Consider the following 22,825-nt stretch of genomic DNA (forward strand, 5'->3'; position numbering starts at 1 on the left):
ACCTACATTGTTTTGGACATGCATAATAGTTTGGTCGGATGAAAACAAAGTATTTGTGTACAGTACAGAACTCTGCATCTATGGACTACATTTCCCAAAACAAAGTGCGGCCAGCGTGTTTTGCCGGAAGTCTCCATGTCACACCATTTCAGTCTGTCATCCGATCTGGGAGTGTGGAGCACTGTGCAAGCTTCTCGTGGGGTGGATTTGATCGCAATTCAATGCACAGAGGTGGCCAGCACTCCGTCAACAAAGCTGTGACTGAATGACACATAAAAGGACACAACTCTAGTAAGGTGAGAGAAGCAGGCGATGGGGGGAAGACAAGGGGGCGCTTTTGACAAGTCAAGGAATGCTAACCTCCCTGCAGTCAGTGGCAAAGCTAACGGGTCACTCAGCAGCGCCATGATGCAATTGTTTTAATTGAGTCAAGTTTCTTGTTTTAAGTCCTAATGATGTCCATGTCTTCTGACTGGGGACCATCTCCCAACGACGTCATTGCTCAACGGAATCAGAGAAGCTCCGTGCCCCTCTGTCAAGTCCACATCGCAAACATTCTTGATATGCATTCCCCAATCTGAACAAATTTTCTGAATTGCACTGCTTAATATTTGGTTTTACTTGCCCAGTTGCAAGTATTTGAGTTGGCCGGAATATGCGATTTTATTCTAGATTTTTTTGTCTTTTTTAATCTGACTGTGTGATATGGTTTGCAGATAAATCTGTAATGCATCTTCATCATCTTTGATTTTATTGTGGTCATAAGTTGTAGTCTTGCAATTGAAATTTAATGGCCATGTGCAGTTGTCTTTAATTACACTGGTCAGCAACACCACTATTTTACTTTTTTTTTTTTCTGTAATGCATGTAAACTTCTATAAACATTTTTTTGTGCAGATTTTAAAACCTGTTTTATACTAAATGTATTTCTCTCTCTTTGCACAGCTTTCCGTTGTAGCCTGCACACCCTGCGTTGCGTTTTGGTCAACATGTCTGTTGTTGAGCAAGGAACACTAAGATGTGGAGTAACAGTTGGTTCTTTATTGGCAAGATCTTGGGTTGTTTAATGACAGTCAGTGCATGAGGCACTGCAGCAGATGAAACAACAACCCCCCATTCTCCAGGTCAAAAAGTTTTATACTGTCCGAAAAAGGCGGGGAAGCAAAAGGATGTCCACATAAGGTGAACCTCTGCTCTGCTGTCACCTGACCATTTGGTATCATCACCTGACCATTCGGTATCTATGTGTATTGGAGAGTCACTGCTCTGTGTGTGTGTGTATGTGTGTGTCCGCTGTGTATTGGAAGGTTACAAAGCTCTGTCTGTTGTATCCGTGTTCTGATTGAGCAGTTATGTGTATATAAAATAATAAGAGGATTTGCACATATATGACCATGAAAATGTATGAGTTTGTCTACCCTAACAAAATATGTACACGTTGCTGTTCCTCCCACTTGCAATTGAAGTTTAATGACCATGTACCATTTTTTTTTTAATCTGTGATGCATGTAAACTTTTATAAAAGTTTTTTGTGCTGATTTTAAATCTTCTTGTTTTATACAAAATGTATTTCTCTCTCTTTGCAGAGTTTTCCATTGTAGCCCGGACACCCTGCGCTGCTCAAGGATGAATAAACAGCCAAGCAAAGAAAGCTTAAAAGACAAGGTGAAGGGGATATTCGGGCTCGGACCCCCACGTCCTCCCAGCAAACAGAGTGACCACAAACTGTCTGAGTTTATCATTACAACTGATATCATCAAGGTATGCTATAAAGATTGTCCCTGTATGCCAAAACTCATCAAGTCTTCGGGGATAGACGAGTTGTTTTTTTTTCTCCCCAAGATTTTTATAGCCACATGTCAGGTCATTATGGATAACAATTCGGGATGAACAAAGTTTTGAGTTTTTTTGTCTGGGTCTTATTTTGTTTTCAGGAGCTCCACCCAGAATGTGGCCTAAGTAACCGTATTCGCACAATGAATCACATTTGTGATCTTGCCAAAACTAAAAGATTTGAAGAGGTGAGTGCTTGCATAATGTGTGAGATGCCTGACGTGAATTTGCTAAAACCTACCGTACATTGCATTTTGCAGCATGCTGTAGAGGCAGTGTGGAAATCTGTGGAGGACATGCTGACACCGGAACAGCCTCCCGAGGCCAGACATGCTGTCCTTCAGCTGCTCAGAGCCATTATACAGGGACAGGTGGATACAAACAACATCGACAAATGCCTTGAAAATGTTCTTTCCAAAGACGTCTTAATGTTTCCTTTTGCAAGGGTGAACAACTCGGGGCCCTGAGAGCTTACTTTTTCAAGGTGATCCGAGACTACCAACCATGCAACGAAGATCTTTCGGATAGACTGGAAGTCTTCAAGGCCTTAACTGAGAATGGCAAGGACATCACCTACCTTGAGGAGGACATAGGTGAATGAGCTGACTATAGAAACGCTTCACTTGGGTCATTGTTGGGGGTCTTCATCATGGTCATCAATGCCCTGCGTTTCTCTGCAACTTTAGTTTTAGTGGATCTTTCATTGAAATACTTTCTCTTTTGTCCTTTTAGCTCGCTTTGTTCTGTTGTGGATGGACATAGGTCTCACCTCTGACTTTCTTCATGTTCTTGTCAATCTGGTGAAATTCAACAGCTGTTACTTGGACCAAAACGTCTCCATCGTGGTCCAGTGAGTCGCACAGCCAATGCTGCCGACCCGCTTTATTCTCTGTGATTAAGAGTTTTGCTTTTCCGCAGGAAAATTTGTCTTCTCTGCAACAGAACAACCTCCTCGACAGATATTGAGGTTGGTCACTATGACCTAAGTTGTACAAATCATTTCGGAAGAAACCTTGTTGGACTGGAGCATTTGATGAATGTGATCATTGCTTTTTTTTTTCTTTTTTTTTTTTCTTTTTCAGGTGGCACTCCAAGTCCTTGATGCAGTGGTGTGTTACAACTGTCTCCCCTCTGACTCTCTTTGTGTCTTCATCGTCACACTGTGCCACACAGTCAACGTCAAAGAGTTCTGTGAATCCTGCTGGAAAGTAGGTTGGAAATCTTTTTCAGGTTCTTCATTTAAGGACAAACAATTGACAGCCTCCTATTCTTGTTTTTTGTTGTTGTCATTTCATGCTGCCACCATTTCTCCAGTTGATGAGGAAAGTGCTGGGCACTCACCTTGGCCACAGTGCTATTTACAGAATGTGCCGCATAATGGAAGAAAGGTATTGTTATTACCTTGTCCTCTTTCACAGGAAGGCATAATGTTTTAACCACACTGCAATGTTTTTATGATCCTGCTAAGATTCAATTAAATGTCGACACTGCAATACCTCTGAAAACTAGTCATTGAGAATAGCTGAATGTAGGGCTGTCACTATAGAATATTTTTAGACTCGATTATTCGAACGATTAATCAGCTGAACACATTTTCCCCATTTAGTGTTGTGTATGTAGTATTGTTTTGTGATTAAAAAAATAAACAAGTAAATAACAAAAACAACATCACGAGGGATTAATGTACTCAGCAAACATTTTGAAAGTGATTCAGATACTGTTTTCTGGAGTAAAAGCAGATGTTTGCATATGTCTTGTTTTAATTAAACACACAAACGGTTGGATTTTTTGCAAATTTCACAAACATCCTGGCAACCAATGAACTTTTTAAAATTGCCTTTTTAAATTGCTTATCCGCCCCTTCTTGTAATATCTATGGTATGTTTTTTTATTTGGATCTTTTTTGTGTAAACAGTTTGAAACTACTCAAGTAAAAATGTCGTTGCTCTGTGTTACCACTCTGCCTTTTTCTGTGCACATGAAAAATGGGTTAAATCTTTAATAGCTTGGTATGCTTCTCTCATTTGAATTTGTCTCCATCAGGGTGTACATGGAAGATGCACCGTTGTTGAGAGGAGCTGTCTTCTTTGTGGGAATGGCACTGTGGGGAGCACACAGGCTGCCTGCACTTAAAAACACCCCCACGCTGGTTCTGCCTTCTTTTTACAAGGTAAATAGTCATCACATCAGAACTCTGCATCTACTCCTGGTTCTGCACATTACAAGCTGTTTTCAACATCTTTATCTTATGTCATAAGTCTATTATTTGAACCTGATTCTGTACCACAGTCATTGTACTAAAATTACAAATATGGTAACTGTAGCCGCATATATTTGTATGGTAACCATCCCATCCCTCCAAGTACATGCAAAATAGGATGACTGCGGTGCTGTGATTTGCTCTCCTCACTCAAGGCCATGTCGTGTGCCAACGAGGTGGTTTCCTACGAAATTGTCCTCTCTATCACTCGACTGATCAAAAAATATGGCAAAGAGCTGCAGGTTGTTACCTGGGACATTCTACTGGGCATCATTGAGCGGCTCTTGCAGCAGATTCAGGTACATGTGCATGCACAAAGAAGAAACCTTGGGCCTTTTTACCCAAATGTTGGCCATGATCCCTCATAGGCAATCGGCAGTCCTGAACTGAAGGCCATTGTCTATGAGCTTTTGACAACAGTCGAAGAGCTTTATGAGCAGAACGGTTACCATGGTTCCACAGAGAAGTTCTTCACGCTGGTAGAGAAGTGTGCCGACAAAAGACCGGTTAGTTTTGTGCATTCTCATATCCTAATGGCAGCTTTTTTTTTTGGTCTATACTACAGCATCTTTGTCTTTCTTGCTTTGTGTGAAAGGATGCGTCGGTGCTGACCCTCATCTCGTACAGGGCACAGTCCATTCAGCCCGCCAAGGACGGCTGGATTCAGTGCCTTCACCGGCTAATGGAGAAATTCTTCAGGTGGGGTGAACACACTGATATCATCGTTTGGTACAATATTGAATGTGGTGTTTCATAAACGTTCCGCTTCACCGTCTTCCACAAAGAAATGAGAGCCGCAGCGTTATCAGGATCAAAGTGCTTCACATCCTGTCTTTTGTTTTAAGCACCAACCGTCAACTCTATGAGGTATGTACACTATCTGATTTTAGTTGGATATCGTCTGTGATTGAATGCATTGTTAATTTTTCATTCATTTTCAACATGTGATTATGTGACCCATATGATAGTAGACATTTCTCATTTTCTCTTTTAGGATGAGTTGATAGAAATGGTAGTGATCCCTCAGCTGAGTGGAATCGCCGAAGACCGAGACCTGGCCGTTCGAAAACAAGCTACTCAACTTCTTGTGGACCTGGCTGAGGGTTGTAACACTCACCACTTCACTAGCCTGCTGGACATTATTGAGCGGGTACGAGTCCAGTAAATAACGCAACTTAGTCTGTAACCTGTGTCAACTTCTATACTTGCCATTGCCGTGTTCTAGGTTGCCAGCCGTTCTCTGGTGTCTTCCGGACCGGTGGATGTTTCAGACCGGGAGAACACAGCAGAGTCTCCAAATGAGGATGTCAAGACTGCGATATTGGGACTACTTGAGATTCTTCAGGTAAATTAGTACTAGTAAATTATTACATTTTAAATTACTGAATGAAGATTATGGAAAGCACTGGTTAAAATGAAATTAATTTAATGAATGCTAGCTGCAAACTAGTCTATTATTTATATTGCTTGTGTTGTTTTGTTATTAATCTACAGCAAGCATACCATTTTCTTGATTTTTATTTTTTTTTAAAACTAATATTCTTTTCTTTTTTTCTAATATTCTTTTTTTTTTTTTACTCTAGAACAAACTTTACAGCCTACCAGCCAGCCACGCCACTCGTGTTTATGAAATGCTTATCAGCCATCTGCAGCTTCACTACAAGAACAAGTACTGTTCCGTGATTGCTTCCAGTATCAGATTACAGGTAAGTGCAACTACATTTACATTTCACAGCAATCATTTCTGGTCACTTCTCTTTATTCTCTTTACACCTATTTGTCTTTAGGTGTTTGACTTCTTCTTGATGATGCGAGCAGACTCTCTACATCGCGTTGGTGTTCCCAATAAAGACGGTGCCATGAGGTTCAGCCCTTATTGCTACTGCGACCTAGGGTCAGTGCACGCATGAACACACACGGACACGCACACACACACTGACAGATTTCACGTTCTTGTCTTTCAATGATTCAGGGAGCCAGACAAAAGAGCAAATGAGAAGAAGCCGCCAGGCCCGACGTCTCCCCCTGCCAGTGGCGCACCTCCTCCTCCAGCTCCTTCTTCTGCCACTGCGCCAATACGCTTTGCCTACTTGCCCTACTCACCTGCTTTCAGTGTTCTCCTGCAGTGCCTCAAGATGGTACACGTGATTTTTATCCACCCATCCATTTTCTTCCGCTGATCCGATGTTGGGTTGTTGTTTTAATTGTGCAGGAGAATGATTGGAAGGTGGTAAAATTGGTCTTGGAGAAGTTGCCGTGGACGCTGCAGTACAAACTTCTGCTGCTAACATCACCTTGCAGCTTAGACCAGCTTTGTTCTACTCTCTGCTGCATGGTAGTGTATTCCCAATCAAATCCTGGTTGTACACCAACAAAGCCACTTCTCTGTAACACAACTCGGGACTGCTTCTTCTCCGCGTAGGTGACAGATCGGCTGATTTCAGAACGATTGAAGAAGACCCCTGAAGGATTTTCAAGAACGGATGTACAGCTGGCTGTGGTTCCCGTCTTAACAGCAATCACCTCCTACCACGCCTACCTGGAGCAATCACGACAAGTACAAACCGCAGTCTTAAGAAACATCTTAGCTGTTTTGGACTATTAGTCGGCCACCATTTTGTCTACACAGAACAACTACTGTTTCCACAGAGTTAAACATTTCCAGGCTTAAGAAGAAACACTTCAGTACACTCATATGTGAGCTCAGCTGCTGTGATGTTTCCTTTTTCTTTTCCAGAGGGAGTTGGTCCAGTGTCTCGGGACAGGCCTGATTTACCGCTGTGCCAAACAGTGTGTGGTGGCTCTTACAATGTGCACGGTGGAGATGCCTGACATCATGATCAAGCTGCTACCTGCTCTTATTGTCAAGCTCACCCACATCTCTGCAACAGTTGCCATGGCATCTCCAATGCTTGAGTTCTTTTCAAGTAAGTGACAGACACAGTATTATAAGCTCAAGGTCAGAAATGAAGGTGCCCAAATAAAGGGTTTGGTTGGTGTGTTGTTTTGTCCCGTAGCTCTGGTGCGCCTACCTCACCTTTACGCAAACTTTGTAGCTGAGCAATATGTTAGCGTCTTTGCCATCTCGCTACCCTACACTAACCCATCCAAGTAAGTGCTCACAAAAATACAAACAGTCACATTCTCAGCTGCAAAAAACAAAAAACACACTGACATTTTCTGACCATTTCTTTCAGGTACAACCAGTACATTGTGTCTCTTGCCCACCATGTGATTGCTATCTGGTTTATTCGCTGCAGACTTGCTTTCCGTAAAGATTTTGTTCAGTACATCACAATGGTGCGTTCGCATGGCTCCTTAAAAAAATAAAAACAATTTTTTTATCAGAGATTAAAGTAAACTTTTACAAATATTTTTTTGTGCTCATTTCGAATCTGCCCTTGTTTCTTCTCTAGCACATCAGGTTTGCTGAATAATAATAATGATAAAATGTAATATAATAATATTTATGAATGAGAATAGTCATATTTATGAATGAGAAAAATATATTCTATTTTCTATTTTACATTTAACAAGGTCTCCAATTGCTCAACAGATGATAAAAAATATTTGGCAATTAATCTGATAATAGATTTATCGTTACTTAATAGTTGCGCATATTTTTTCCATTTGCTTTGTTTTGTTTTCTCCCAGGGTTTGCGTTCCAATGCGTTGATGCCCTTCGATGATGGCCACGAGCAAAGTTCTTTTCGTGCCCGAAGCACAAGTCTCAATGAACGACCCAAAAGGTAAAGAACACCTACAAACACATTGCTTGTGGGGACGCACAGTATTTCGTGAGCAAGGAGCACCCCTCACTGTTGTGCAAAACAAGGGTGGGGGGTGACAGGTGGCATTTGCAATGAATACCCTCAGGTTGCCATGGTGATCGTTAATCTCTTTTAAATGGATTTGCATTGCACATTTAAATTTCTATAGAGTGGATGGACAAGATAACGTTGATATCCTTATGTTGTGTGAAAAACTGGAGATGTAGTCTGTGACAAGAATACTTGTCATTTTTTTAGCCGAAAGCTTGTAGCGTGATCATTACCCAGGTGTCTTTGTTGCCTTGTCCATCATCTGTAGTTTGTTAAAGTACATACTTTGTTATCATGTTGTAAGATCAAGAATTCCCCCACCCCTACTTTCTCATTAGGTCATGTCATGTCATGACTTTGCATGTACGCAATGAGAAATACAAAAAGATAAGACAGAAAGGTGTACAACCATTTTCTGTGAGGCAAAGTAGAAGAGATGAAACTCTATTTCATTTCAGTTTCATACCACTGCGTATATTATAGATATTTCATTTACCATTATTCATTTTCACAAGTGTTAAAATTGTTCGAATAATTAATCAGGCCATCTTAAGCTTTTTAACGGGTGATTATCTGAAGAATGACACTGGTATCGTACAGCTTTGAAAGCATTCCTGCTTATTTGCGTAACCTTGGGTGTGTATTAAATGAACATGAAGGTGTCATTCCACAACAATCATCAGGTGGTTCCTTCATTTTGGGGTGTTCACACTGTCAGCCTCCGTTTTCTTGTGCTTAAGCTTCCCTGTTCGTCTTTCTCCTGACCAGATCTTTGTCTCTGTTGCGTAAAATAATCTTTATTTTGTTTCTTTCCTGGATTCCTTCCGTTTTTGATATCCAAATGAGCGTTTTGTCTTCTGCTGCAATTTGTTTTTCCTTTTAATTGATAATCATCTTCTTTGTCAGTTCAGTTCTCCGCTTTTCCGTAAGCTGATTCATAATGTTCAACTGCTGTTAATTTTCACCCTGTTTTGTTTTGTCTTTCAATTTTTTTTCATTTGGCACCTCCCCTGCCTCCTGCGATTGGGTGCTGTGTTGCGGTTGTGGTTTTGGGGGGGTGGTCGTGTCATCCTGGATTCCTTCCACATATCCCCTGCCCCCCTCCTTCCCCTGTGACCTCCGCCCTTTGACATTGTGGCCTTGCCCTTTGTAACCCCTCCCGCCCTCCCCCGTGTGTGCTGCTTGGTCACGTGCTCATGTTGCTCTGCCGTTGGGGGATGATTCCAATGGCCTCCTGATATACCATCACACACCACACGCCCCTCCACACCGTCATCCCAAACCACCACCACCTTGACGTTGACTCACCCCCTTACTACCCACCGCCACTGTAACCCCCACCCATGCCCATTCCGGTCGACCCTTCGCCGTGGTATTCATCACCGCCCAGTCTTCGGGCGGCAAAAGTGGCGAAGGCGGCAGCCAATAACAGCAGCTCTCCAGTTAAAGAGCTGAGGGACCTGTCAGCCATGGACGCTTTCCGATCCCGCAGCATCAGTGTCTCCGATCATGCGGTCCGCAGGTTAGAGAGACCTCTGGGTAACCAAACTACAAAAATAACCACCACCACCACCAATTGTTTGATTGTCTCCTCCATGGGTTGGTTGATGGGGTGTTTGATCATTGATGAGTGGGCTTTTATTGCCATTGACACCTTGAGTGGGTGCTGCATGCTGCAATTTGTCAAACCTTTGTCTGTTGTGTGCTGTGATCATACACCTTTTCGTGATATTTTTTTCGTTGTTTTTTTTTTTGCATGCTGCAGTGTTTACAGAAAACACTGAAAAGCATCTTAATTCATGGAGATGTTTTTCTGGTTTGATTTTATGCCCGCACTCATTCTTTAAAATTTCATGTCAAACGTTTGTTTTGACTTGTTCGTTTGCTTGGTGTGATCCTGACTTGGTTTGATTGGCTTATTAACAAATAAATGGCTGGAGGGAGTGGAGAGAATGTCATGTGGACTGGCAAGTGCATCCTGCAATGCTCCTCTTTCGTGATGGGTCACTTGATCAGTGATGGGGACAGCAGAAACAAAACAGTTGTTTGTTTGCTCGATGTTGGTTGTCATTTTGCATCGCTCACCTCACAAAGACGCACTATGCTGCTATGACCATGGCAATCTACTTGAGCAGGATTTTGGGACTAGCTGGGCTGAATGTGATAAAAATGCAAATCTCAATCCAAAATCGCACTTGCACACTTTCGGCCTTTCTATTCTTCATGCCTTCTATGCTGAGCTTTTGGTTGTTGACCAGCTTCTGTGCAGAGGTGTGAAATCCAGGTCCAGAAAGTAAAAAAGCCGGCCACAGTTTGGCTTTACCCACAGCTAGCTTTTTTACCTGCCAGCTCAGTTGCACCCGTGACTAAAGCTAAACATTGGCAGGCTTTTTACTTTCTGGACCTGGATTTGACACCTCTCCTTCTGTGTGACTCATGTTGTCCATTGCAGTTGTCCGATGTCCTCAAAGTTCAGAATGTCTTTCTTTTCCTACTCAACAGTTGGCAGTAATATCTTTCTAATCCAACTGCCGTCATTCTAAAATATAACACATAAAACAATTTTGATTTGATCGACAAACTGCAATGTCAAATTTCTTTTTTACTTACTTCCTCCGAGGAATGGCTGCAAATGTATTGTAACACCTCAGCAATAAGTTGATACACGTATGATGGCACTCATTTCACACTCATTTGAAATTTTGAGTATCTTTAACAATTATTATAAGCATAGACAAAGGTAAGTGTAACACTTAATTTTGTTAGTTTTGATTTCAGACACTTTTGCACGAGTTGATTTCAGAATGACCTTTTTAATCCTACAACTTGAACCACTTATTTAACAAAACAATCTGACATTGAAATGCATGTGTTTGACTCTTCTTGACCAAACTCCTCCACCTGAGCAATATTGAATAGAACGGCTCTGATCCAGTTCAGTGAAATAAAAGGGTGGAATAGCCCATGTGGTGTTGTAACCTGCAAGAAACTCTCTTTCCAGCATGGGTCTCTTTGTTTTGTCCTTTTGTTGGTGATTGGACATGCATGTTTGTCCCGTTTACTCATAATGCACGTAATACTTGCATATCTCTGTTTCCATGGACAACATGTTTGACTTCAATCCTGATGTCATGTGTTTTTCCACTGATTGCATTTCTGCTTTGCTCTCGTTTCTTTGCGTCCCCGTAGGATGCAAACCTCCAACACCACCTGCAGTCTGGGCTCTGCTGATGAAAATGCAGTAACTCAGGCAGATGAGGGGCTGAAAACAGTCCACTTGGAACTCACTGAGACATGTCTGGACATGATGGCGCGATATGTCTTTTCTAATTTCTCTGCGCTGCCCAAAAGGTGAGTGATGACTTATTTGGTTTTGTGCCATTTGTATTTCACGATTTGCATATTTGACTTTTTTCTCAGATCTCCAATCGCAGAGTTCCTCTTGGACGGGGGTCGTAGTATGACTTGGTTGGTGGGCAATAAGCTGGTGACCATCACAACCAGTGGAGGGGTTCCCACTCAAGCTCTGCTGGGCCTGGACGTGGCTGATCGACTAGGAGGAGGAGGAGAAATGACCAGGTCTGAGACTTCATCAAAATTGTTTACTTTTATGATTTCACAGTGGGTTTTTTTTTTGCGGCCCAACAGATCGGATCCATCTCTACACACTCGAATAACTAAAGAGGCACCAGCCAAACTGGAGTCCCAATCAAGTCAACAGCAAAGCAGAGCCACACGTATACGGGTCCGCTCCATGTCAGGTAATGTTTACCTTTTACTCACAATGTTTGGATTAGGGTGAATTGTGTTTTGTTTGTGCCTGGATAGCTTCTCAGTTTGGAGTCTTCTGTTTGTATCTCAATGAACTGCTGGTTGCAGGAGATTTCATGTATGGCACAAATGTTTTTTTTTTTGCTGGATACATAGATATGAATAGCAACAGCCACATTCTGCCTGTCCCTGTTTATGTACCAGGTGGTCACGCCCTTCGTGCTGGTCCTGCCCAAAGTCTCAGCCCCCTTGTGTCCCCCTCTGAAGGGGAATTAGCTGCTCAGCTGTCCCCCTCTTCTGCTTCTGCACTGGATGGCCTCAGTGCTTCCTCCTCCACCTCTGCCACTGCGTCGGCCCCGCCGCCACTCAAGGACAACCGCGGCCTGGCTGAGTTTGTCCCCATGCTCACGCAGGGCTGGGCCGAGATCTTAATTCGAAGACCATCCGGTATGTAGGAAAGTCAATATAAGGCTGAATTGTTTATGTAAAACCCGTACAGCAAACTTATTGAAATTCTCTATATTATGCAAACTCAAAATCTTCTCCCCTCCAAGTATATTTTTCTCACGCACAGAGTGAATCTAACTCACCAACTAACTCACAACAAACACTGACTAAACCTACAAAGCCGTTTCTAATTTCATTATGACATAATGATACGTTGAATAACCAATGACGTCGTCTGCATTTTTCCATCTTCCTTGCTAACCAGGTAACACAAGCTGGTTAATGTCTCTGGAGAACCCACCCAGTCCCTTCTCCTCTGAGCTGGGCAACATGCCCCTCCAGGAGCTCTCGATTGTCCTGATGGCGATGGAAGGTGTGAAGGAACCTCCTCCCCAGACAGCCAGTGCTCCAGCGAGCACAGCTACTCCTGCCCCAGCTGAGGCCTTCAGCCAAACGCACAGCAATGCTGGAGGGAAGCCTCACCTGATCCAGCGCTCTAACACGGGTGAGTTTGTGTTCATTGAGAGAACACTAGATCAGCAAAAATGTGATCATAATGGTCAATGAGGCATTCAGCACATTCAAACAATCTCATATTTATTTTGAAAGTGAAGCAAACAATATTCTTGTCGCAACTGGACTGCTCTGTTTGTCTTCTGGCCCAGTTCAGAAATATTGTGCAGTGTGCAGCAGTCTCAAAGCCAGTCCAGTTGCGATCCATTCAATGCCCGGGAAAATCAAAATGATCTGGATGAATGAGATAATCCACAAGCATACATGATTTTCTTTTTTAATTGGCAGTTTGGTCATTTTCAAACCAACCTCAAACGTGAGTCACCTTCAAGATTTTGATAATTTTGTGTTTACTTTATGCTGAAAAATAGGTAACACTGAAATACGTGTTGCTACAAAAAATATAACACAAACAAAAAATTAAGAATACTTTGGTTCGTCACTGAGTCCCACTCACCATTGCCCTGACTCCCGACCTTGGGCTTGATCTTTATACTTTATTGGGTAAAAGTTGCTCTTAGTATTTAATTCTTTAGTTTCACATAACTAAAGGTTATTGTGTGAACCATTGCTATTTAAGTTGTATTGTTTTGTTCTGTATAAGAAGCTGACAAATTACTACAAGACACATTTTTAATATTTCAAAACTTTAAAAAAGTGTTGCATCTCAATTGTATCTCAATTTTACTTGAAGATGGCCAGCAGAATATACCTGGGCTGGGCAAGTCCTTTTTTTCAAAGGCCTCTTTCTTAGTGACGCAGTTTTTATTTTTTATTTTTATTTTTACGTGTCCGTGTGTGTGTTTCAAATGTTGTCTTCTTTGCCATCACACCCTCTTTTTCACTTTCCAGAAATGTGCCGTTCATTTTAAGATTGTTTCCCTTCGTCTGATGGTTTTGTTTGCCACGTTTGTCTCTGTGCTGGTTTGTGATTGACATATGTGGCATCCTGCCTGCAGTGAGCGGCTCTCTCTGGGGTCTGGGTCAGGGCTGCGCACCCTTAGGCCCTCCGGCCCCTAACAGGTTGTACAGGAGCATTTCCTGGGCAGGTACCGTTCTCCATGTGTGCCCCCCCCCCCGCAAACACACACACTCACAGCACCCTCCAGAAAATAGCCGTTGTAGTCCATTTCTTTTTCACTTGATCATTACAGTTGTCAGTAATGGCAAAAATACAACAAAATTTAAAGAATAATTGTCATTTCAAATGAAGTGCTTGTTCACTTTCTTGCAGATGACAATGAGAACTTTAACAATTGCTTGGGACTGATTCCTCAATGACGCAAACTCCATGTTTGTGCTAGTGGGTCAACAGATGATTTCTGATTTGCCCTCAGTCATCTTATCGCAAGCAGGGAGTGGACGGCGTTTCAATCTTCCCACTGATTTTTATCTGTCGTCTTCCTTGATTGTTTTCCTTTCCTGTTTCGCTAAGCATCTTCTAACCCTCAGAGTCTGAGAATCTCCCCCTGAGGGTGTCAACAGAAAAGCCCAGACCTCAATCGACTCAAGTACTCTTTTGTGTCATCACGGGCTAACCTGTGCAGTAGACAATCACTTCCAGAGCTGTAGTTTAGGGAGTCAGACCCAAAAGTGATCACCTTGCTCTTCTCTTCCTCAAATCTGGGCAGAGTTTTGTTTGAAGCCGTGGGACTGCATGGCCCGGTCTGGGCTGCTGTTACACTGTATTTGGGTTGAAATAACCAATACATGCATGCACCTTTTATAGTGTTGGGCGGTATCTGTGTTGTCCTACAGTGAGCGTGCTCCAATGTCATTTCTTGAGGTGACAAATCTGATTATTCAAGAGTGCAGCAGTGAGTGTAAAAGTACTGCACACCGAAATAGAATGTAACGTTCGAAAAACAAACAATCTACATTATAGAGTAGCGACACTGATCTCTGTGGAAATTGATTTCTAAGCCTCACTTTCTCTACACGTGGTAGCTTTATAGGGCATTCATATCCAAAGGTTTGCCCCATTGCACATCAAGATGCAAATGTTTATTTATGAGTGCGGTCAGGGATCAAATTACTGGTAACTTGTAAGTCAAGGCACCACTCTGTTTATTTTATTGCATTTGCTTCCTTTGTTAGCTTTTCATATACCTTTCTTTGATGCTTGTCTGGGAGAAATTAACTCGAGTGATTTGTGGAAATTTGATCGCAACTTGCCTTTCAGTTGCCATCTCTGCCAACTTGCCCTAACTACATTAGGCTAATCTCGCGTGAAGGATACATCTATACCGCCCAAGCCTAGCATTTGAAATGAATTGAAACCCATTTCTATGATGGATAGATGCTGCCTCTCTATATTTTCCGATCAACACTTCTAGGTTTAGATTGAGCGCCGCGGCTAATCATTCGCATGTGAGTGTGTGTGTGTGTCAGCCTGATGTCTGCAGATGTAAAATTGCCTACTGACATCAATGATGATGATTGTTGTTGACTAACATAGCTTGTTTGTGAAGGGCGAGCTATTTTATGGCTGTCGTGACGCGCTTCCAAATGTTTGTCATTGTGTCCTGCTGTAGACTCAGCAGTGGTGTTGGAAGAAGGCGCGGGGACGACAACTGCACACACCTCATCTGACTGGCTGGAAAACGAAGAAATCGAGCCCATGCCGTCTGACCCCATCTTCATTTCTGCTGATAAATTTTCAAAAGCGCCGCCTCCTGGAACACTCAGTAGGGTTAGTATAAAAATCATCAAAGTGCAAGGGATGACTCTGGATTTCGCAAATCTTTCATCTCTTCTGCTTTGTCCCCCAGTCCTCCTCCACCTCCAGTCAAGATGATGAAAAGTCCACTTTGGAAGAAGTAAGTGAGGGGGCCATCCCCATTGATCAGCCAACTCAGGGGCTCTCCACTCCCGGCAGTCAGGAACTCCTCTTCCAGGGCACTAACCAGTCCCAGGGTCCTGGACTCAACAAGTCCAGCTCCTCACCAGAGCTTCAGACCTTATCAGAAGCCTTCTCCAAAGTTGCTCAGGGGTCAGAGACTGTGCTAGGAGACGCGGCACAACCGAGAGGGCCTTCAGAGGCCAAGGTCCAGCCGCCCGTTGAAAGAGAGAGTGCAGGAGGAGATCTCAGTGGACCCACAACACAGACTCAAGTGGTTGAAGGGTCCTCTGCGTCAGTGCCGCCTCAAAGTGGAGGAGTAAGAATGAAGTTGGAGTTTCCACCAAGTGGAGCACAACCTGGACCCATATCACCCAGCGGGGGTCACAGACCGCGGGGGCACACCATCTCGGTATCAGCGCCATCTTCCAGGAGGGAGAGGAGGACCGAGAGAGATTCATACCATAGTCGACCTGGACCCAGCAACGCTGAGAAGATGTCTGGTCTGTGCCCAAGGTATAAAAAAAAAATACTGTTAAAATGCACCTAAAGAATTGTCCAAACCTGTTGCCATTTTTATGTTGAGGAAAGTTGTCTGCGTCTGTTGAAAATAGCTCGATACTTTTAGAATCGATTAATCAGTACAGAAAGTTACTTTGTTAAGGTAATTGTGGCCACACTTTTTATTACACCAATAAGTTCCAACTTTGATAGTGTTGATTAACTCTTGGTGCCTTCCACTTTTTTTTTTTCTTTTTATCTCCTCCCTTTTTTAGCTTTGTATTCCTCCAGCTGTACCATTCGCCTTTCTTTGGGAATGAAGCTAACAAGCCGCTGCTGCTGCCCAAAACCCAAGTTAGTGTCCCTCATTGGACGAGCTTCCCACACAACTTGGCTTACTTTGAGAGAGTTTAATGCAATGTGTTCTTTTGGGAAGGTAATTGATCGTGCTGTGAAGGTTCTGGACCAGATGCCTCCTTATGACACTCACAAGATTGGAGTGATCTTTGTTGGAACGGGTCAGGTGAGGACACTTTTAATAAATGTGGTCTCCTCAAGGTGCTACATGAACGTTGCAAGTCTAAATTCAGACTTGCCTGTTTGCTTGCTTGAAAATACTAGCAAATGATGATGTGATGTTGCATGGGGCAATACTCTACACACTATTTATAAAGTCAGTTTTCTACCCCCTTTATAAAAATCACATAAATGTGGATTATAAAGACATCAAGAAAAATCCTGTACTAATCTGTAATGTCAAAAACCCACTTGTAAATTGTTAAGTGTTGGAATTTGACCATGCAAACTGATTTGATCTCAGAATCTTTGCCAATGTTCTAACTTGACATCTTCTGAAGGTTAACAACGAGGTAGCCATCCTCTCAAACGAGTATGGCTCAAACCGCTACGCTACCTTCCTGACTGGGCTCGGCAAATTGATCCACTTGAAGGACTGCGACCCCGACCAGATCTTCCTGGGCGGGCTCGATCAGCACGGCGACGACGGCGAGTTCACATACTGCTGGCATGACGACATCATGCAAGGTGTATAAAGGCACACTAAGTTGGAGTGTTTTTGTTGCCTTTTGTGTACAGTATTAATACAGTTGTGTGTGTGTAGCTATTTTCCATATCGCCACACTGATGCCAAACAGGGAGAGCGACAAGGGCTGCTGCAATAAGAAGCGCCACATTGGCAATGACTTTGTCATGGTCGTTTACAATGATTCTGGCGAGGAGTACAAACTCGGCACCATCAAGGTAGACACGCACGAACCCACACACACATGCAGTCCCCCAAGCTATGTTTCCATTCGTAGCTTTGTTTTCACAATGTTTCTGCCTCTCTCTTAGGGTCAGTTTAATTTTGTGGAGGTGATCATAAAACCACTGGATTATGAATGTAACCTCGTTTCCCTGCAGTGCCGTAAAGGTGAGCCCAACGCCTTGTCACCTTCCAACTTGTGGATTTGTCACCTAATTTTTTTTTGTTGCGTCTTTCAGACCTGGAGGGCCTCGTTGACACATCTGTGGCAAAAATAGTCTCCGACAGCAACCTCCCGTTATTGGTCAGACAGATGGCTCTGCATGCCAATGTAAGTCTACATTGTGCTAGTCATTTGTCCATCGAGCCGCTCCAGCATTTAAACAATATATAAGGATTGGAGGGAAAGACTTGTTTGTGTCATATTTTCTGTAGATGGCCTCCTTAGTGCATCAGTACAGAGCTAACCCTTCGGACGCTTATGCCTCCAAGTGGCTGGCAAGGTTACGGCACATCAAGAGGATCAGGACAAGGGTAGGAAGAAGACACTTGTGTCTTGTTCTTCCGCAGAAGAAAGTTAAAGTTCATGTGAGGTCAACGTTTCTGTGTCTCTTCTGCTTTCTCAGGCTCATGAAGACATCCAGTCCCGCTCGATTCCCGGTATCTCGCTCACGCAAGGACACGCTCAGCAGAACAAGTCTTTTCAGCAGAGCACCGCACCCGCAAACCCCGAGATCTCCGGCCAGCGTAAAAGACTGGTTTCCACCGTCGACGACTTCACAGATTTTGTGTGACGTGCTCAGACTCGAGATGAGGTGAACTGAGTTTCATCTCACTGAAACAGCTTGTGAGCTTCATAATCAAGACTTATTTTTTGAGCGTTGAAGTGTTGAACATGGCAAATTATGCAGATTCTTTCAAAAATGTGAATTTAGTGACATTCTACACTTAAGCTGAAAGCAGATATTTGACTGCATTAAAACATCTGAAATGTCCTTTTGTGTGATTAACAAGTCCTTTTAAAACAACCGAACAAGCCCAACACAGGGTTAGGGTTAATATTGAACAAACAACCCAATGCACTGATGTTTGAGATTTCATTTACTGTTGAGCTGTTTATTCAACTTTGTCAAGTGCAAAAGCATGATCATTATCACCACTGCAAAATACAGATGGAATAAAACAAAATGTTGACATATTGGTAAAAGTTATATACAAGACGCTCCTTTCATGAGGATCGTGAACATGAACTCTTAAGCATGTTGTAGGCACTTCATTTAATATTTCTTTAGCTTAGATTTCAATCTTTTTGCTAGACCAAAAATGTCAAATTTACAATACTTGTGCTTGAACTGACCATGTATGACTAAAGGACAATAACGATTTGACCACAAAAAGCTTTAACAAATATATACACAATGTTAAGCACCAACATATACAGACATGTACACACACACAATGCAAGTTTTTAAAATCAGGTTTCAGGAAATCCTCTTAACTTATGAGAAAACATGTGGCAGGAAGTATGTGGAAAAATCTTTACGGTTGTCAACTATCACAACATGTATGAACTCTCTGGTTCAATACTTTTTTTGGAGGATCGAGTGGTGTCAATTCCACAGTATATATATATATATACTTTTCTACGTCAAAACCCTTTGTTCCATTTTGAGGAAAAGTGTGTGTTCCCTGAGATTTGCCCACTGGACAAAAAGTACGCACGTTGAGCACAACAACAACATGGTAACCGCTTCAAACCTTGTTAATACTCCGACATTTTCATAACATGAAAATAAAAATGATAAAGTTGATGAGTTAAAAATGTAGCCTTAGATATCAGCTCCATTTGACAATAAAGTGCTAAGTACAAAACAAAATAATGATGGTCATGGTAAAAGTCATACATGCTGCAGAAGCTTTGGCAATTTTTCTTTTTTTAATAATTCAGCTACAGTATACGTAAAGCTTTCTGTAATGAATTTCATACCAAGCTTATTACATTAAAAAAACGCCACACTACAGAACCGATGATATTAAAACCAAAGTGCATTTACATCACAACCATGTTGAACACAATAAAAATAATACACCATACTGATGATCAATATAGCTTCATGGTGGGTGAACATAAGTAAATACCAAGTAGTATAAATGTCCTTTCTGTTCCCAACTTACATGTACGTCCTTTTTTATTTCAAACGTTCTGTTTCCCGCAACATCACTTCCTGTGTCTTTCTTCCTCTCTGTACCGCTTCAACATAATCGGAACCCTGAACAAGTGGCTGCAGCAGCCAAGCCCCCGCCGAGGTTTGTCTACATGTGTAGTGTGTGTGTGTATCTGCATTTGCTTTGCATGCAAATTTGGGGCACTAAAACTTTTTTTTTTTTTATTCCAAGCGGGCCACAAATGCCCACATAGGAGTAATAGTACCAACACATTGTGTTAACATACTCAAACATGAACACACAACATAACAGAAATAAGAATTCATTTTTTTAGTTCTCAGGTGAGCACGCTTATGTGCTTCTGTCAGTGACCTCCATGTGACCTCCAGGGTCATTTGTAGCTAGTTGAGGGGGAACGTGCAGAATAAAGAACAAGTTTCTTGGTTTCCATGTTTGCATGGTTGTCTTGAGCCGGTGACCTGCACCTTGTTTGAGCCAATCCAACCACAATTTTTCTTCCTCTTAAGCATGTGGCCTTCTTGTGAATTGTTCCTTATCCGTGAGGTTTAGAGAGGAGCGTCCCGAGACAAAACCAGCTGCCCCAGCGCTCCCCTCGTCCTTAACCTCACATTCTCCTCGCTCCTCTCACGTGCACTCCTCCTTAGTTGGGATGCACTTTGTTTTTTAGGGGAGGAGGTTTGCGTTTTCGCTTGTGTGTGGGGATGGTGGTTGTGTGGGCTGGATGGTTGAAGAGACTTGAGGAGGAGAGGGTCTCTCTCTCAGTGGACGGGTGCTCCCAGGCTGTGGGAGGGGGTGAAGATGGGGCGGCTGCATGGGTGCATGGCGACGCCGCGCTTGATTCGAGAGGCTGGGAATAAAAAGAGGGGCCGTCGGGTGATGACACAGAGGGGTCGGGTACTGGAGTCGTCGGGAGAGCGCCGCTGGAGGGTTTGGAGGGAGATGAGGAGGGGGGCAGTGCTTTGGACTTTGCAGAGGGAATGTTTGAGGCTCCTGAAGTCATTTTTGGATTGGCTGCAGAGTCTCGACACTTTGGAAGTTCCCCCGGTTTCTTTTTTTTGGCCTTCTTGCCCACCTTTTGCTTGTCTTTGCTACGCGACTTTTCTTTTTGCTCACAATTTTTGTGTGTCCCCTTTCCGCTCTGTCCCTGAGCCAGTCCTCTTGCTTTCCCTCTGCGTCTCCTTTTTCTCTGTGCTCGCTCTAGTTGGCATTCAATATGGAATAAATCCTCCGTTGCCATGGTGACACGGTCCAATTGTTGCAGCAGGGCATCAAAAGTTGGCAGCAACCTCTTCAGCGAGGCCTCGGTCTCCGCTCTCTCCCTCCAGTCGGCGCCCCCGAACGCCACCCCGAGGCCCAGGCCCATGCCGGGGGCTTCGGTCAGGCTGCAGGGGCTGGCGGCGGCAGGGCACCAGGAGGCCTCGGAGCCGCCATCTATGCTGTCTGGAGTGGAGGGAGAGTCGGGGCGGTCCAACGGCGGTAAACACAGAGACTTACAGTCGCTGGTTGATGAGGAGCGCGATGGGGGCAGCTCCATGCCTTCAAAACGAACCTTGTGACGGAACTGCAACGAGATCAGAAGGACAACAACGTCACGTTTGGCAGGAGTCTTGAAAAGCACACCTTTCAATATACAGTGTTAACTTGAGTTCAATTCAAGACAAAAGTAAAATGACCAGTATGAATAGTTAATTCTTAAGTACTCACAGATACGAAACCATTAGTAATTTTGATACATAACAATTTAATGAAACCAATGACAGATAATTTATTTTATTTCTGCACACAGGCCAGACTGCCACTCTGCAATAGAGACAACTGTTACCTAAGTATAACACGATGAAGTTGGCAAACACGGCTGGGTGGGTATCGCCTTTTCAAAATGAAGATAAAATGTGCATCCCATATATTGTATCAAAGCAGTTCAGTACCTCCTTGGTCCTGCTAAGTCCCATCCACATTTTGAGTCTCCTGAGGAACAGTTCGACCATCTCGTAGTCTTGCAGATCAACAGCGGGCCGGTACAATTCGGCACGTCCGCGCCGGTAGTTCCTCAGTAAAATGGAGATGACCAACCAGATCAAGACCAACCGAAGCACGGCAAAACTGGCATGGAACACCAGTGAGGAGACCGTGGCAGAGGGACCGGTTAGTGTCCGGGAAGGTTCCCATGACAACAGACCTCGGCCGCCAGCGCCCAACAAGGACAGACAGGCGGAGCTGACGCTTCCATAGCCATCAAAGACAGAATGGAAGAGCTAGAGTGACAGAAAGGAGAGACATCATGAAACAAAAATCAAGAATAATTATAATGATTTTTTTCTTTTCAGTTACTTTGTTTTAAAAAAGAAAATGTGGGTATGTACTTGTAACAAAGAGTAACTTGTTAAAAAAAAAAGTATATATATATACATACACTTTTTTTCGTATCTACTACTGAAAAGAAAGCCTTCACATTAGTTCTCTTCTTACAAATATCCAACATAAACAGAAAGCTGATGAACAAATTTCTGTTCATACTATGTCATAAGCATCAGAGGTTAACACAAATATGAGACACTGACCAGGTGTCCGGTGTGTGAGTACGCCAGCAGCAAGAGCAGGAGGGCCAGAGCGACGCCCAGCAGTTCCCAAACAGAGCGTCGCAGAGCTCGGCCAAACACGGCCCACTCTCGCAGGAAGCGCAACTGATGAGAGGCCTGCATGATTACGCAAAGAGAACAAAATGTATTCAAGGAAACCTTCCAACTTATTCAAAAGCATTCATGTCGGAATTTATGGCATCACATTGATTGAGTGTATGGTTTCCATATGTTGAAAACACAACTCATTTAAATGCTTAGAGATGATGTTAAGTACCTGGTTTGTATACATGGACAAGCTGGTCAGTGCTAAAGGGTGTATTTTTCAGGGGCCTCAAATGCTCATTGAGAAAGGTCCAACATTTATTGAATGGAAAACTTAAAATCAAATCTTAATGGTCTATGACAATATTAGTAACATATATCTGAATCTTGAAATAGAAACTTATTATTACTTGCTTTAAAAAGCAACTTGTTCACTTTAATAGTCCCATTCAGTAGTGAGAAAATGAAACTTCAAATTTGCATCATGAACCAGTCATTGTATTTTTATTTTTTTGTTACTCCTTTAGATGGCACTGTTGAAATCACAAGTTAGTGAGCTTCCAGCCCAGGGTGATTTGGTGAGAGTACAATGAGATGAGTCAAAAAATACAATCGAGTCATGAAGCAAATTTGAAGCTTCATTTCCCCATAACAACTACTTTGCATTAAAACTACACCTGGTTTCAAATTCTAACAGAGACATTTAAGAATAAAGTTGAATTCAATGAAATAGTGACATTATTGTTACTTTTGAAGGGTAACTGT

General features: G+C 42.9%; 2 protein-coding genes across 5 annotated transcripts in view; one reads left to right on the top strand and one right to left on the bottom strand.

Annotated features, from left to right (window-relative positions):
• Window positions 1-109: 109 nt before the first annotated feature.
• tsc2 (TSC complex subunit 2) lies at window positions 110-18,244 on the top strand. Of its 4 annotated transcripts, XM_061275238.1 has the most exons (43): window positions 110-296; window positions 946-1,182; window positions 1,587-1,761; window positions 1,935-2,021; window positions 2,094-2,204; window positions 2,279-2,426; window positions 2,566-2,683; window positions 2,752-2,800; window positions 2,916-3,041; window positions 3,148-3,221; window positions 3,877-4,003; window positions 4,249-4,392; window positions 4,462-4,599; window positions 4,689-4,792; window positions 4,879-4,960; window positions 5,088-5,243; window positions 5,319-5,438; window positions 5,677-5,799; window positions 5,881-5,987; window positions 6,066-6,231; window positions 6,306-6,428; window positions 6,516-6,650; window positions 6,831-7,020; window positions 7,111-7,204; window positions 7,291-7,393; window positions 7,748-7,842; window positions 9,305-9,436; window positions 11,104-11,265; window positions 11,335-11,493; window positions 11,563-11,675; window positions 11,890-12,132; window positions 12,398-12,637; window positions 13,605-13,694; window positions 15,180-15,337; window positions 15,417-16,000; window positions 16,261-16,339; window positions 16,422-16,508; window positions 16,843-17,029; window positions 17,106-17,245; window positions 17,339-17,417; window positions 17,489-17,580; window positions 17,685-17,783; window positions 17,876-18,244. In XM_061275238.1, the coding sequence occupies exons 3-43, from the start codon at window positions 1,627-1,629 to the stop codon at window positions 18,041-18,043; spliced, it is 5,667 nt and encodes a 1,888-aa protein (XP_061131222.1). In that variant the 5' UTR covers window positions 110-296; window positions 946-1,182; window positions 1,587-1,626; the 3' UTR covers window positions 18,044-18,244. The 4 variants fall into 4 exon arrangements, with proteins under 4 accessions (XP_061131222.1, XP_061131223.1, XP_061131224.1 ...); XM_061275239.1 differs by lacking the exon at window positions 946-1,182; XM_061275240.1 differs by lacking the exon at window positions 13,605-13,694 and having other exon boundaries at window positions 111-296.
• A 49-nt stretch (window positions 18,245-18,293) lies between these two features.
• pkd1a (polycystic kidney disease 1a) overlaps window positions 18,294-22,825 on the bottom strand; it is a 39,591-nt gene continuing 35,059 nt past the window's right edge. The window contains exons 54-56 of the mRNA XM_061275237.1: window positions 21,998-22,132; window positions 21,365-21,691; window positions 18,294-20,997 (exon numbers count right to left, since the gene is read on the bottom strand). Of these exons, the coding sequence (XP_061131221.1) occupies window positions 20,077-20,997; window positions 21,365-21,691; window positions 21,998-22,132 (1,383 nt within the window). The 3' untranslated portion in view covers window positions 18,294-20,076. The remainder of the gene's footprint in view (window positions 20,998-21,364; window positions 21,692-21,997; window positions 22,133-22,825) is intronic.

Source organism: Syngnathus typhle, linkage group LG3 (assembly GCF_033458585.1).
Source record: "Syngnathus typhle isolate RoL2023-S1 ecotype Sweden linkage group LG3, RoL_Styp_1.0, whole genome shotgun sequence".
Classification (NCBI taxonomy): domain Eukaryota; kingdom Metazoa; phylum Chordata; class Actinopteri; order Syngnathiformes; family Syngnathidae; genus Syngnathus; species Syngnathus typhle.

Excerpts from the sequence above, each read along its gene's own strand:
- tsc2 (XM_061275238.1), top strand. The coding sequence starts at position 1,627 with ATGAATAAACAGCCAAGCAAAGAAAGCTTAAAAGACAAGGTGAAGGGG. Across the intron at positions 1,762-1,934 it reads TTACAACTGATATCATCAAG|GAGCTCCACCCAGAATGTGG; the intron begins GTATGCTATAAA and ends TTTTGTTTTCAG. Across the intron at positions 5,439-5,676 it reads GACTACTTGAGATTCTTCAG|AACAAACTTTACAGCCTACC; the intron begins GTAAATTAGTAC and ends TTTTTACTCTAG.